Raw genomic sequence first — 16929 nt, 5'->3', positions numbered from 1 at the left:
AGTGCTGCAGACGCACATGTTGTGGTCTGCCAGTCAGGTAGTCAACAATCCAGGACACGAGGGGGGCATCCACCTGCAACAGGCTTTTAGCACCCCGGGGCAAACAGCATTACTGATCTTGAGGAAGCCTTATGAAGCTACAGTGACAGAATTGTTGACCCTGAAATGTGTGCCTCAACAATAATAAACTTCTTGCTTACACATTGGATGATCTTGAACAGATCGAGGCGCTGAAACTTGAGGGTCATCAACTATGGAAAGTGGAAGGGACTAATCTGGTGAAATTCATGTCAGGCTTTTTTGCAGAGGTCTTGGGAAGCGATTTATTCCACAGTCTGTCAACTCTGGACCGGGCACACCATCTTGGTGCACACTCTGGGCTCAACTCCAAACCAAGACCTATGATAGTGAAATTTCACTATTATCAGGACTGTAGGAGAAAAAATGGAGGATACCAAAATATGTAATGATAATTAATAAGCCTCAAACAGGCACCAAAATGATACACATTAATCAGTACAAAAAGATGAAGCACAGTGATTGCACTCACTTCGGGCTATCAGAAATTAATATTTATATTAAACCCTTAAAGAAGGGAATATGATTATTCCCAATTATTTGATTTAGTCTCATAAATTATACTAAACTATCAATATTTGGAACTCTCATAAATAATTAAATTAATAACTACGACCAAAATTACCATATAATAGCTAGTAAAGGTTGAAGGGTTTTGGAATTCTAAATAGTAGCGGTTGCCAGCATTCACTTTTGTGCAACATTAAAGAGACCAGCATGTATATTCAAAAGCATGGAATAGCACAACAAAATAGGAGGATTAAATGTGGACTCTTAAACATCATCTAAAGCTGTACTGTCATCTAAAGCTGTACTGGTGAACGATTTAAGATCAGAGTATCATATTGACTTATTTTGTCTTACTGAAACCTGGCTGTATCATGAAGAACATGTTTGCCTAAATGAATCCACTCCACTCAGTCATATTAATACTCAAATTCCTGGAGGCACCGGCTGAGGAGGTGGAATTGCAGCCATCTTCGACTCAAGCCCATTAATCAACCCTAAACCTAAACTAAATTATAACTCATTCGAAAGCCTTGTTCTTAGTCTTTCGCACCCAACCTGGAAAACACAACAACCAATTCTATTGTTCGCTCCTGGTCCTGCCACGCTCCTGGTCCTTATTCAGAATTGTTATCTGAATTCTCAGTTTTTATCAAGTTTTGTCCTTAGATAAAGTAATTATTGTAGGTGATTTCAATATTCATGTGGACATTAAAAATGATTTTGTCAGAGTGTACATGAAGCCACTCACTGTTTTAACCACACCCTCAACCTTGTTCTGGTATACAGCATTGAAATTGAACATTTAATAGTCTTTCCACAGAATCCTTCATTATTGGACCATTATTTAATAACTTTTGAGCTCCTATTACTGGACTACATGCCATTAGGCAAAAACTCCTACTCTAGATGTCTATCTGATATTGCTGTAGCTAAATTTAAGGAAGCAATCCAATCTGCATTTAATTCTATGCTATGTCTCAATATAACAGAGGACTCCTATGCTAATTTCAGGCTCTTCCAAATTGACCATCTTGTTGATAGAGCTGCAGGCTCATTGCAAATGACACTCGATTCTGTCACCCCTCTAAAAAAGAAGATAATAAAACAAAGAAGGTTAGCGCCGTGGTATAACCTCCAAACCCGCAAATTAAAGCAAACATTGCGAAAACTTGAAAGGAAATGCCGTTACAATAACCTGGAAGAATCTTGTTTAGTTCGGCAAAATAGTCTTAAAACATATAGGAAAGCCCTCCATAATGCCAGAGTAGCCTACTACTTTCATCATTAATAGAGGAAAATAACAACAATCCCAGGTTTCTTTTCAGTACTGTAGCCAGGCTGGCAGAGAGTCATAGCTCTATTGAACCATATATTCCTATAGCCCTCAGTAGTAACAACTTCATGAGCTTCTTTAATGATAAAATTTTAACTACTAGAGCCAAAATTCATCACGTCCTGCCCTCAACCAGTACCAAGTTGTCTTCAAAGACAGCAACAGTAAAAAATGCTGTAAAACCTGATATAAATTTAGACTGCTTTTCTCCAATCAACCTTCTTCAGCTAACTGCAACAATTTCTTCATCTAAGCCATCAACCTGCCTCTTAGACCCCATCCCAACTAGGGTGCTTAAAGACGTTTTACCCTTAGATAGCACATATTTACTGGATATGATATGATCAATCTGTCCTTATTAACAGACTATGTGCCACAGTCTTTTAATTTAGCGGTAATTAAATCTCTTCTTAAAAAGCCCTCTCTTGATCGAGGGGTTTTAGCCAACTATAGACCTATATTTAACCTTCCCTTTTTCTCTAAGATCCTTGAGAAAACGGTCGCCAGTCAGTTGTGTGACTTTCTACACAACAGTTTTTTGAGGATTTTCAGTCAGGATTTACAGTGCACCATAGCACAGAGACAGCACTGGTGAAAATTACAAATGACCTTAATAAATGACCTAATTGCATCAGACTCTGTACTTGTCTTGTTAGATCTTAGTGCTGCATTCAACACCATTGACCATCACATCCTATTAATAAATAATAAATAAAACTTTATTTATAGAGCACGTATCAAAACAAAGTACAAATTGTTTCACAGAGTGAAATAAAATACCACAGTGAATGATAAAATACATACAAAACAATAAAACAAACAGACAGCTCAGGTAAGATCAGGATATGCTTTCCAATAAAAACATGCTTTGCCCCCCTTTGTTTTCATCCTGGACTCAAGGAGCCAATGTAAAGAGGCTAAAACAGGTGTGATGTGATCATACCTCCTGGTCCTCGTTAAAAGCCTAGCAGCTGAGTTCTGTACAGTCTGCAGTCGTTTTTTGATTAAGACAAGTGAACAGGCTGTTACAATAATGGACGCATGAGGAGATAAAAGCATGTACAACAGTTTCTGTATCACTCAAATTTTAAATAGATTGGATTTTTGCAATATTTCTGAGGTGATAAAAACATGATTGGACAAGCTTAGTGATATGTTGCTCAAAACATAAATTGCGGACACACCAAGATTTCTTGCAACAGGCTTGATATGTTGTGACAGGTAACCAGTAGATGGCAGTATTTGTTTAGTGATATGTTGGGGCCCAATAACAAGGATTTCAGTTTTATTTGAGTTGAGCTGAAGAAAATTTATCGACATCCAATTCAGAACTCAGCGTACTAAGGTCAGTGGACTTGACAGGGAGGTACAACTGTGTGTCATCCGCACAACAATGAAAAGAAATACCATGTCTGTCGATGACATCACCCATGGGGAGCATATATAAGGAGAACAGTATTGGTCCCTGAATTGAACCTTGAGGCACACCATAGTTGATATGGGAAAAGGATGACATAAAGTTATTAAAGGCGACACAGAATTTCCTATTGGACAAATAAGATAAGAACCAGTCTAGTGCAGTGCCAGATATGCCTAACCAGTGCCTCAATCTATCTAAGAGAATGCCATGATCAGTAGTATCAAAGGCAGTACTTAAGTCCAGCAGCACAAGAATTGAGCACATGCCTGTAAACTGCACTAAGACAGTTTAAATTCTATCTATCAGATCGATCTCAGTTTGTACATGTTAATGATGAATCCACCAGGCACACCAAAGTTAGATACGGAGTTCTGCAAGGTTCTGTGCTTGGACCAATTCTATTCACCTTATATATGCTTCCTTTAGGCAATATTATTAGGAAACACTCCATAAAATTTCATTGTTATGTGGACGATACCCAATTATATCTATCAATCAAGCCAGATCAAAATAATCAGTTAGCTAAACCTCAAATATGCCTTAAGGACATAAAAATCTGAATGACCTGCAAATTCTCTGATGTTAAACTCTGCACATCCTGTCTCAAAATGACGCAGAAAAACTAGTCCACGCATTTGTTACTTCTAGGTTGGATTATTGCAATTCCTTTTTATCAGGCTGCCTGAATAAGTCCCTTAAGACTCTCCAGTTAATCCAGAATGCTGCAGCATGTGTATTGACAAGAATTAGGAAAATAGATCATATTTCTCCAATATTAGCTTCTCTGCACTGGCTCCCTGTAAAATTCAGAATAGAATTGAAAATCCTTCTCCTCACCTACAAAGCCCTTAAGGGTCAGGCACCATCGTATCTTAAAGAGGTCATGGTACTTTTATTACCTGATTAGAACACTCCCCTACCAGAATGAAGGGTTACTTGTGGTTCCTAGAGTCTCCAAACGTAGAATGGGAGCAAGAGCCTTCAGCTATTAAGCTCCTCTCCTGTGGAATCAGATTCCAGTTTGGATTTGGGAGGCAGGCTTTCCTCTTTGATAAAGCTTATAGTTAGGGCTGGCTCAGGTAAGTCCTGAACCATCCCTTAGTTAGGCCTAGACTTCCCATGATGCACCTCTCTCCTCTCCATCTGTATGCCTTCTTATCCTATTAATGTATGTTACTAACTTGACATCTCTCTCCCGTAGTTCTGTGCTTTCTCGTCTATTCAATTCAATTCAATTTAATTTATACAGCGCCAATTCATAACAGAAGTTATCTCATTGCACTTTTCCTATAGAGCAGGTCTAGACCGTATTCTTATAATAATATTTGTCTCTCTCCTCTTTCCTTCTGTTGCTTTCAGCAGGTATTTCTGCCTCCAGAGCTGCAGAGTCTGGATTTATGATTGCGGGCCTCCTATTACTCCCATGTTCCTGCTTGACAACTGCTACTACTATCATTATTATTAGTCTTATTATTATTATTATTATTATTATTATTATTATTCCTATCATTATTATTACTATTACCATTACATTGTTATTATTTAAAAATTCTATGTGGAATATGCATTATGCTACTGTATGCTCTCTTACCTCTCTCTCTCGCTCTCTCAACCCCACCGGCAGTGGCAGATGGGTGCCCACCCTGAGTCTGGTTCTGCTCGAGGTTTCTGCGTCTTAAAACGAAATTTTTCCTTGTCACTGTTGCCAAGTGCTTGGTCACTGAGGGAATTATTGGGTAAATAATATTATAAAAAGTATGCTCTAGACCTACTCTATAGGAAAATCACAATGAGATAACTTCTGTTATAAATGAACGCTATATAAATAAAATGAAATTCGTTGTTGACCTCCAGAGGGCTTCTGTTTTCACCATTGGCCTCCAGACCGACCACCAGAGGGGTTTCGCCTTCGTTGCCAGCCTCCTGAGTTGCGCATCTGGTCATCCTCTGGACCTGCTCCACACTTTGGCCCTGCCTCCTGGTCATCCTTTGGACCTGCTCTGCCCATCTGTCCTGCCCCACGGCCGTCCGTCTGAGGTCTCCACCTCCGCTTTTGTCCTGCCCTCAGACTGTCCGCCTGAGGTCTCCTGCTTGGCCCCGGTCTAACCCCAGGCCGTCCCTCTGAGGTCTTCTGCTCGGTCCCTGATTAGTTTCACCTGTGTCTTGTCATCTCTCCTCACCTGAGTGTATATAGTCTGTGTTATTCCTTTGTTCTTTGTCAATTCCTCCAAGTTGCTTTGTTGTCTAACTTTTCTGCCATTTGGACCTGTATCTGCCTGCCTGTCTGCCTGTTACCTATTTGCTATCTGCCTGCTACCTGTTTGCTGACTGACTACCTGCCGGCCTGCCAACCTGTGTACCAGGCTGCCTACCTGTACCTGCCAGTAAGCATCTAAAAAACCACTCAAGTCATCATTCTGCCACCTCTGTCTGCATTTGGGTCCTTTCCCTGTACCCTACTTGCCAACCCGTAATTACTGTCTGGCTAAAGGATGTGATGTGATGATTCTTGAGCCTTGAAAAAAATAAATATGCACTTAGAGGATATAATGATCATTTCACTAAGAAATGGCAACCTTTCATTTCATATTTTAACAACCTGTCTGTGTTCCCTCCTGAAAGAGACTCACCTGTCTGGTCAAATGTATTAATTTACCTGGTTCTCTGTCCTTCCCTTGTATAACTGATACCATACTGTAGTTTTACAGTAAAATTACTGTACTATAGAATTTCACTTAATTGAACATTAAGGGTACCTGAGTGGGTGGATGGGTGGATGGGTTTGTTTAAATTTTTGGGTGTATCTTGTTTGTTTTAGCTGTTGTTGCTTTTTTTCTTTTCAATTGTGATTTGTTAAATATGAAAAAAATGGAAATGCTAGACCTTAAAATCGTGTATGCCATGTTATATATTTCTGCTAATACAATATGTAATAAAAAATAAATAAAATAAAAAAGAGTTTGCATCTATTTCAGGTGCACCAAGCCTCTTTTTAAAAAAAAAAAAAAAAAAAAAAAAAAAAGCTGGTTGCAAAGCTCAAAAAATACATTGAAAAATGGAGGCTCCTACCACTCTTCCTGATAGGTCGGGTAAATGCCATAAAGATGGTTATATTCCCTAAATTCATGTATCTTTTTCAAAATGTACCCATCTTTCTTACAACCTTTTGTTGTAAGACTCTAGACTCCATAATCATGTCGAGAGGCGGGTGCTGTATAGAGGTATGTGGACCCAAAAGCAGATGACGAGGAAGCAGTCTCAGGGAAAAGTAGCCGGATGACTACTGTGTTTATTGTGGGGTGGTATGCAGGCAAGAACAGGCAGAGGTGAGCAGACAGGTAATGAGCAGACAAAAGGCAGATAAGTACCGGATAGCATGGGTGAAAGCAGGGGAGTGAGTCCAAGGTGGGAACACAGTTCACAGGAGAGCAGGCCAAATACAAAAATCCAAAATCCAAAATTCAAAAATCCAAAATCCAAACAAGGTCCACCGGAGAACAAAGAATCCAATAGTCAAGGGCTTGGCAAGGAACAACACCATGTTTACAACAATGATCCAACCCAGAACAAAGAAAAGACCCAGACTAAATACCCTAGGGGAGGTGAGACAACGAGACACAGGTGCAAACAATCAAGGGAAGGCCAACAATCAAAACTGGAGGGAACTTCAAGGGCCAGGTGGAAGACTTGGGGCAGAAGGCCCGGGGGCTGGACAGGTGCGGAGCTGGGGACCTCGGGCGGACGGCCCGGAGGCTGGATAGGTGCGGCGCTAGGGACCTCGGGCGGACGGCCCGGGGGCTGGACAGGTGCGGCGCTGGGGACCTCGGGCGGACGTCCCGGGGCTGGACAGGTGCGGCGCTGGGGACCTCGGGCGGACGGCCCGGGGGCTGGACAGGTGCGGAGCTGGGCACCTCGGAGCTGATCTCCCGAGGTCCGTGATGGAGACTGACAGCATCCGAAGACCAGACAGAAGACCGGCGGCAAACACTGAGAGTCACAGGAGGCTGATAGCAAACACTGAGAGTCACAGGAGGCTGATAGCAAACACAGAGTCACAGGAGGCTGATAGCAAACACTGAGAGTCACAGGAGGCTGATAGAGAACACTGAGAGTCACAGGAGGCTGATAGCAAACACTGAGCCCTTCTGGAGTCACTGGAGGCCGGTGGTGAAGACGCAACCCTTCTGGAGACCGGCGGTGAAGACACAACCCTTCTGGGGGCTAGCGGCGAAGGCAGAGCCATACTGGGGGCCGGCGGCGAACGCTGAAACCTTCTGGAGGCTGGAATCCTTCTGGAGACGGGCGGCGAGGACATAATCCTCCGGGAGGCCGGCGGCAAAGACTGAGAATCTCTGGAGGCCGGCGGCAGACGCTGAACCCTCCAGGAGGCCGGCGACGAAGACGGAACCCTTCGGGAGCCCGCCGGCGGACGCTGAACCCTTCGAGAGGCCGGCGGCAGCAGACGCTGAAACCTTCGAGAGGCCGGCGGCAGCGGACACTGAAACCTTCAAGAGGCCGGCGGCAGCGGACGCTGAAACCTTCGGGAGGCCTGCCAATCCACTCAGGGACCAATGGCGGTACAGCGGGCCGAGGACTAGCAACGAGACGTCAGGACAGGGAGCCGGCGACTGGACACCAGGGCGTGGAGCCGGCAATGGCGGGACATCAAGGCATGGTGCCGAGGCGGCTGGACCTGGAGCCGGCGACGGGGCCGCTGGACTGGGAGCCGGCTTCGGAACTTCAGGGCTGGGGACAAGGAGCTGCTGCGACTCAGCAGGGACTGGAACCGGCGTGGCAGCAGGGCATGGGACCGGCAACTGGACAACAGGACTTTGTGCCAGTGTCTGGGAATCGTAACATGGCGACAGGTCATGGCACCGGCTTCAAAGCAGCAGGACAGGGCGCTGGCGACTGGACCTCTGGACATGGCAACGTCTTCCGAACCTCAGGCCTGGGAGTAAGGAGCTGCTGCGATCCAGCCGGGAAAGGAGTCGGCTGCGATCCAGCAGAGAGTTCGGGGAACTGCTGCGATCCAGCCGGGAAAGGAGTCGGCTGCGATCCAGCAGAGAGTTCGGGGAACTGCTGCGATCCAGCCGGGAAAGAAGTCGGCTGTGATCCAGTAGGGGGTCCAGGGGGCTGCCGGGGTCCGGCGAAGGCGGTGAGCGCAGGCTGCTGTGATCCAGCGGCAGCGAGGACAGGGTGCGGCTGCGATCCAGCGGCAGCGAGGACAGGGTGCGGCTGCGATCCAGTGGCGACAGGGAGTGATGGCTGCTGCCATCCAGCAGAGACAGGGAGTGGTGGAGAGTGACCGGAATCTGGAGGCGAGGCGGTGCCGGCTGTCGAGAGCTGGGTGGTGAGTCGGGAGACCTGCTGGGTTAGCTGTGCGATTTGGGAAACCATGGCCTGTTTGCTGTCTTTCAGAGTCTGGAGTAATTGTTCATGCTGGCCTAGCAGAATCTCTCGGTTAGCCAGCGTTAAGTGGTAGGGTGCTACTTCTGGGGTTTTACCTGCTGGGTCCATGTTCGGTTGGATCATTCTGTCGAGAGCGGGGTGCTGTATAGAGGTATGTGGACCCAAAAGCAGATGACAAGGAAGCAGTCTCAGGGAAAAGTAGCTGGATGACTACTGTGTTTATTGTGGGGTGGTATGCAGGCAAGAACAGGCAGAGGTGAGCAGACAGGTAATGAGCAGACAAAAGGCAGATAAGTACCAGATAGCATGGGTGAAAGCAGGGGAGTGAGTCCAAGGTGGGAACACAGTTCACAGGAGAGCAGGCCAAATCCACAAATCCAAAATCCAAACAAGGTCCACCGGAGAACAAAGAATCCAATAGTCAAGGGCTTGGCAAGGAACAACGCCATGTGTACAACAATGATCCAACCCAGAACAAAGAAAAGACCCAGACTAAATACCCTAGGGGAGGTAAGACAACGAGACACAGGTGCAAACAATCAAGGGAGGGCCAACAATCAAAACTGGAGGGAAAACACAGACAGGAAGTAAAAACACAAGACACACAAGGGAAGAAGAATACTACCAAAATAAAACAGGAAGTGATAACACCTAAACTACCACAAATCATGTCCTTGATTTGGGCATTTAAATTCCAAATTGCAGCTGCAAAAATCCAGAGAGGAAGGTGGCTTGGGGCTTCCAGTATTTTGTCACCATGCAATACAAGAGCTATGACATTTTGGCATCTGGGCTCCTTGTTCAAAGTAGAGACGTGAGTGCCGTATCCCTGAAGTGGCTTGTAACTGAGTCCCAAAAGTCTGTAGATTTGACAAAATCATCTTTGTCAGCTATTATATTTCAAAACCTGACTCAGCACCAACACAAATGATCAAAGATTTTGTCCTGAATAACTAATTTAGGATTCTCAGACTAATCAAGAGGGTGCTGGATGTCAAAGATACCTTGATACACATGCCATTTCGTAATAATCATAATTTTATACCAGGTCAAACCGATGCTGCTTTCCATAGTTGAACAGAAAAGGGCCTGTCAACGATTAAATACTTTTATGCTGATTAACATCATGCCTCTTTTAGCCAGTTAAAAGATAAATCCAGTCTTCCTCATAGTCACTTTTTCCGCTACCTACAGACGAGAAATTTTATATAACTTTATATAACTTTACGTTAATGTTTAGCCCACGCTGACACCTTACCAAGACAGCAAGCCTTCTATGAACGCATGTCTTTAGCTCTCTCCTCCAAACTCTATATCATAGTTTGTCACTCTCTTTAAGGAGAACATCTCTGAACATCTTAAGGAAGCATGGGGCAAGGAAATTGGCTCTAAAATACCACAGACCTTTGGGAAAAAGGGTCAAGTAGAATCAAGCATTGTTCGGTTAATGCTAGACTAGACAGCTCATACAATTTAAAATTGTGCACCGTATACACTATTCAAAGGTCAAGTTGAATAAGATTTACCCCTCCTTAGGGTCTTGTTCTTTGTGTGTGTGTGTGTGTGTGTGTGTGTGTGTGTGTGTGTGTGGTGGTGGGGGGGCGTTGTTGTTGTTGTACAGTATGTGTATTTTGCATTATGGAAAAATTCTAAATAAAACATATTTTTTAAAAGCGGTGGACAAAGGTAAGAGTGTAAAAAGAGAGTTACTGTATAGGTATAATAACTAAAAAGCTTACCTCATCAAAGTGTCTGAGGTAGTATGCAACAATGTAAGACAGAAGACTTTTCATGCTGTCCTGCATGTGGAGAAAAGAAAGAGTGCATGAGTCAGGTTTATCTCAAGTTTCTTTGTGACTTTTCAGTGTTTCTTTAGCACTACAAAGTTAATAACTGCTTTTGTCCCATGTGAGCAAAAGCAAGCAGTCTCTCAACACCGCAGCTTCATACAATATTAAAATATCACCTGTTCTTTGATATAGTGTTTGAATAATAATCTTATACTCTGTATGAGAAATCTCTACTCAAGAGCATACACTAACTTGATTATAAGCACATCTGTCTCATCCTACTGTATATAATACAACGCTGAATTAGCAGTTACTGAAACACCCTGAATAAGACTGCTGTGACTATATTTACCTGCCTTTTTGTTTGTTTTACTTTATTTTCATTTTTACTCTTTTTTTTTACTTTTACTGGATTTTGGTTTACCCTATTTTTTTATATTATTATCATGTACAGTATTTAATGTAATTATGTTTGGCATTTTTGCCTTTTTTTGACAGTGCAGATAGAGACCGGAAAACATGATGAGAGAGAGGGAGGGACCACAGAGCACCATATATTATTTGTCTGGTCCAGTTTAATGTCTTTGATTTACTTTTTTTTTATCTAATTGGTTTTCATGTACGAGGCACCTTGTAACTTGGTTTTTGAGTGAACTACAAATATTATTATAACTATAAACTACTGCCTCAAGAGTAGGCTTGAGACTTTCCTCTTTGATCAAGCTTTTTTAATTGCACAAATATAATCAGCACAAAAAATCATGCAAGGCTGTAAGCCCCCAGGTCCAGGGTTGAAGAGCTGCAGCAATTTAACAAGTTTCAGCATCTTTCCCTCTTTACTCACACTGCTCTTGACATCTTTGAGTTTGGGCAGGATGTCGAGGGTGAAGCCATCAGCTTGGCCTCTGGTTCGATTACCACCATTCATGAAGTTACCAAAGGCCAGAACCAGACCTAGAACCTGCTTCACTGTCTCACTGTACTGCAACACCTGCAGAGGAAATAGAGGTGTATGAATCAGAGATGCAAAGTGAGAGTGGGGAGAAAACACAATGGAAGAATGACAAAAAGTATTGACAAAAATGCTAAAATGTTTACAAATCTACACATTTGAGAGATTCTTTCCATAGGGGGCGGGCAAAGTTTCACTGGAAACATTCACACCAAATCTCTAGAAACTATTGTTAATTTTAACATGAAATAAAAACTTTTATAGAGAGCACCATCTTTAAAATTCAGCTGAATAGTGAACCCAGAGAAGCTGGGTCAATGTTACTGCTGAGAGCTCAGTTCAGTGCTGGTACTTAATATTTGAAAGGTAAATGGTAAATGGACTGTACTTATATAGCGCCTTTCTAGTCTTTCTGACTACTCAAAGCGCTTCAGAATCAGAATCATCTACTGTGTATGCAAGAACTGCTAAGGCAATACTTCACTTACCTAACTACCTAGCTTAGACTGGAAGCAGGGGAAAACAGCTAACCTGGCTATGTCCAAAGCAAAAATACACCTACCAACATCTCTAAAGCTAACAAATGAATTTGTTGTATTGTGTGTTTAATTTGTGCACAAGCAGAAATGTTTTTAAAACAACAATTTGTGGTCTTGATAGACCTATTTCTTGGCACAGCGATTGCGTGCAGTTTCCCGGAGTCTTGTCATCACACTGAGGTTGCCAGGTTTAGTACCATCAAGCCTGTGCAGAGACCAAAACAGTGCTGTGCTCACCGACTGTAGTGTATATGGCAACTTGCACTATAGCCAGAGATGATGCTACTGGGCGGATGGATAAACTGTTGTTCGTCAAGAAAGAGTTCCAGCATGTAACTTTCCCTAAACCCACAAATTGTTATGTGAGTACGGATTAAATAAACTACATACAACATGTTAATTAGCGAGTTTTAGAGGTTTTGGTAAGTATATTTTTTAACCTTAGACAGATCCAGGCTAGCTGTTTCCCCACACTTCCAGTCTTTATGCTAAGCTAGGCTAACATGTAATTATGCAATTATGTATTAATGCACAGACCTCATGTCTGTGGGTTAAATACGGATATCGATCTTCTCATCTTACTCAACCAATAAATGTATTTCCCAAAATGTTAAACCATCTCTTTGAATTCATGCTTAAGGAAAAAACAACTTTAAATTAGACTGATTGAAGGTTTCTTCATGTTTCAGATTTTCAGTCAGTTGTAATCTGATTGGAGAAAAACTATCAGCAAATGAGGTTATGAGGTGTGGGAATGAAGTTCAAATAATTTCAACTCTGAGCACAGTGGAGAGGTGTAAAGTCCAAGTGGTGATGCCACAAGGTTGGGTGTCATTCTTGTCTTAGTGGCTTGAGTCGTAGTGTAATCAATTCTCTCTTTTCAAGGCTCATTTTAGAGTACTAATCAAGTTTCCTTCATATGACAGGCATCAAGATGATTAGCCTTGTAATTCCAACAGTGTGTTTATTTTCCTCAGTTTGGAGAGTTTGACTCACCTTGCATACCCTCTGCAGTGTGTCCAGTTTCCTCATAATGGACGACATGCACTCAGAGAAGCTGGACTGGAAGAGGATGCAGAAGACTCTGCCAGAGAAGTTTGGGATCAGGGAGAGCTGGTGGAGAAATCTGCAACAAGAGGAAATACACGCTTTATATCCAACTCATGTCTTCTGCCAGCTTTACAGTCTTCACAGAATGACACACAGCATTCATCATTATGTCTGCTCATTAGTGTTGAAGTGTCAGAGAAATAACACCAACTCACTGCTCAGGTTTGTCCAGAGGTTTGGCGTTCTCCTTGTCTTTTGAGGACTTGATGTGCTTTTCAATCTTGTCCAGCTCCTCCTGTTGTGCCCTCTGAGGGAGAGACACAAGAGACCACCTGTGTCCACATTCATACAATTCATCATAACAGTATAAAGTATACACCAGGGGTTTTCAAAGTGTGACACTGTCTGCCCCCCCGACAAGATTGAGACAACTTAATCGCAATGGACATCAAAGAAATGATACCACCTGAAAGTGTAAGTCACACTGAATATAAAAGTATGTGTATCATGTCTGTGTGTTCAGATTTGACTGAGTTATGACTCAGAGAAAAAGTGGGATTTTTGACAGAAATTGCTATAATCAGGCGCTACTGTCTACTACTACTAATATCTAGCAGTTAGTAAACAAGAAATTGATGTACTATATCTGTATACAGGACTCTCTGGAAAGCAGTGTTGATACTAAGTGGATTATTCTGGTAAAATAAAGTAAACTGAATTGAAATTGAACTAACCTCATGTAGGTTATACTAATAAGAGGTGATACAAAGTCAGCATGGACAGTAGAAGCAGTCAGTTAGTTATCATCAACCTAAAGGAATGTGCTGGTACAAAGTACCTGTGAAAACTATAAAACAAAGACTCAAATGCCCAGACTTCCTTTAAAGGAAAGTGTACACTACCACAGACCTGGAGTCAAAGCTGGATTACTAACAGGGTAAAACAGGCATTAGGGCTTCAAGGGTCCCAGATGCCTAAGGGCCCCCAAAGCCCTCTAATTGATTCTGATTCTATTATAGTCACACAAGCAAGATAAACTGATGGTGGAGAGTGTGTGTTGCTCACATTTTCATACAGGGCCTGCAGGGTCTCCAGGTCAACTACTGTGTTGTCCAAGTTCAGGATGGCTTAAAGACATAGAGAGGAAGAGGTCACAGGTCACAACTTCTAACACTGATCACTCTATTCAGCAATAATGTTCTTCTTTAATCATATACACTATGATGAAGGAAAATGGAAAGTGGGTAAAACGCTGCAGGAAAAGAGTCAGATGGAGATTTAGAGGGAGAAAGCAGGAAAATATTACAGAATCATAATCAGAAATACTTTATTGATCCCCGAGGGGAAACTCTTTAAACATTTTGAAAAAATGTACCAAATTGCAGAAACAAAATATCTTTGCTTTCAAGACTTTTATTGTTAAAGGTTTTTGTCATGACTAGATGAATATCCATCCACTAAATATTCAGACAGAAAGGTAGGTAAATAATACTGAGATACTTTGAGTGGAATTTTCCCATCCTTTTAGCCAAGTCATTTTTGTCCTTTGACAAAATAGGTTCTGAGGGCTGAATGAGACTAAATAACTTGTTGAGACAGATCTTTTCCTCAGTGTACCCTGTGCGACATACACCTAAACACCGTCTAAATTATGATATTTCATGAGGAATAAGAACCTTGTATAACTGTATATAAATATTGAGCGATTACAAATAACTAGAGCTAACAGTGATGAACTCACCATGCTGGATATCTTTCATGTCAAGATGCAGGGAGGACATGAGGATTCCTACTGCCTGAGAACGCTTGTTGTTTAGGAGCTTCACAACCTACAAAACACACAGATATGAGGTGAGATTCAAAAGCTCAGATGTAGCTTTGCCATTGCAGCACAGCCTGTGTGTCACAGGTTTTGATTTTGCCACATGTTTACTGGTATGATACCAAGATTATGGCGTAACTGTAAAAATGTCTGTCAAACTGATAAAAATTGGCAGTGGGCAGTAAAGGATAAACAATATACATAATTAATGACATCATGGTAACATGACTGAAAGTCTAAAGGCTCACTGAAACACACATTGCACCATGTTATTGAAGTGTAGGATGGAACAAATATACCCAAGCTTCTGTGAGAGGAAAATGTTTAGACATCATCCTCTGGAGACCATGATTTATCCAAAGCAAATTGAATGGCAATCTAGCCAATAGTTATTCATCTTATGTTTTCTAATGTATAATTATATACCTTGCACATGAAAATACTGCACAGTGCAATGTCTTTGTATACACACAATTCATGATTATGGGCATTCTTTATACAACATTATACAGTATGTATGATATGAGTTATATATATATATATATATACATATATATATACGATGGAAGTACGATCATATATCATCATTTAAACTCAGTTCATCAAATAATTTATTTACAAAGTAGAATTTAGTGATTAAGACGATGAGATTCTTTGAGCAACATTCATAGAAAACGTAGTAAGCCATGTCAAACATTTAAGTTTTAAGAAATACATGTAAAAAGGAATAGTTAAAAATCTATAACTGGTTGTTGTTGACCTCATAATTGTGACTGTACTACTTTTTTATATATATGAAAAACACACAGACCTGTTTGGCCTTGGACTTGGTGATTGTATCAGAGAGCGGCTGCTTCTTCTCCTTCACAGCTGTTTTGGAGAACAACTCAACAAACTCCTCAAAGTCCACGTCAGGCTCCTCAATATTCTCCCACACCAACGAAGAAGAAACCTCCCTGAGAAACACAAAGGAGCACAGATGGTAGGTTTTCAGCAACAAGAGTGATTATCCCCCCCTAGTCTTACTAGGGGGGATACCAAAATGGTCACCAAAATGGTGTTGCTATTTTGCAGAGATTTTTATGAAGTGTGAATGTGTTTTGGTCACCACTTTGATCATGTGAGGCACAAGAAACTGTACAACTTATAGAGGCCAGTGGTGGTCACTAAAGGCTGTACTGCTCTTACACACTGATCCCTCCTAGATCAGCAGTCATGCATTATTTCACTTCACTAATTATGTGTTTTATACAAACATTTGTTCTTTCTGAATTTGTTCAGCATTATTAGAGTTGGGTACCCCATAAGAAAACACAGACCACTCCGGAAAATCCCTTTTGCTCTGTTCTTTAAAGACTGAATATGGTTTGGCATGTTTTACTCCCTCAAATCACATATTGTTTACATTACCGCTCAACATTTTTTAAAGCATGCCACACTGTTGTAGATCATTGAATTTCTTTTCCCCAGCCATCGGTTTCCAATCATTCTGGTACACTATGGAAATTAACTTGTAGAGAGTTTATTTTGCATTATTTTTGCCAAAGTTACTGTACGTTATTGTTGGGCAGTTTAAATGAAGTGGACTAATTTAAAAAGTCTACTGCTGAACATAAGGGGATCAGATGAGGGGTGTGTTCATGTACAAGCAAGAGACTGAAATATATCAGATATCAGAGTTGAGTTCAACAACAGCACATTGGGAAAAACAAACCCAGAGGCCACATAAGTAAACATAGATGTACTCAAAAGGAAAGTGTTCTATTGGCTAGAGCTGTAAAACATTCATCTCTGGTTTATCTAAAAACAAATGTATTTAGATAATTCATGTATTTTTTTCAAATGTAAATAGTAACATTTATAAACACCTTTGCTGTACATTCACTTTACATTAGAACAAGAACACTTAACTAGCCTATGACAAGAATTTTCAGAAGAGGACGAAGTGTTAAGTCTTAAAGTCTGGTGATATGCTATATTTTCCTTCTTGTTATCAAATTCCATGTGCAGACCAAAAGCAATG

General features: G+C 41.6%; 1 protein-coding gene across 1 annotated transcript in view; it reads right to left on the bottom strand.

Annotated features, from left to right (window-relative positions):
• fmn2b (formin 2b) overlaps positions 1–16929 on the bottom strand; it is a 64944-nt gene that overhangs the window by 11164 nt on the left and 36851 nt on the right. Inside the window, 7 exon segments of the mRNA XM_044178650.1 lie at positions 10493–10552; positions 11388–11534; positions 13031–13160; positions 13300–13391; positions 14150–14211; positions 14826–14913; positions 15718–15862. Coding sequence (XP_044034585.1) covers positions 10493–10552; positions 11388–11534; positions 13031–13160; positions 13300–13391; positions 14150–14211; positions 14826–14913; positions 15718–15862 — 724 coding nt within the window.

The sequence above is a fragment of the Siniperca chuatsi genome, linkage group LG20 (genome assembly GCF_020085105.1).
Source record: "Siniperca chuatsi isolate FFG_IHB_CAS linkage group LG20, ASM2008510v1, whole genome shotgun sequence".
Taxonomy (NCBI): domain Eukaryota; kingdom Metazoa; phylum Chordata; class Actinopteri; order Centrarchiformes; family Sinipercidae; genus Siniperca; species Siniperca chuatsi.
Note: the sequence above shows the minus strand (reverse complement) of the source record. Positions and strands in the feature narration are given on the sequence as shown.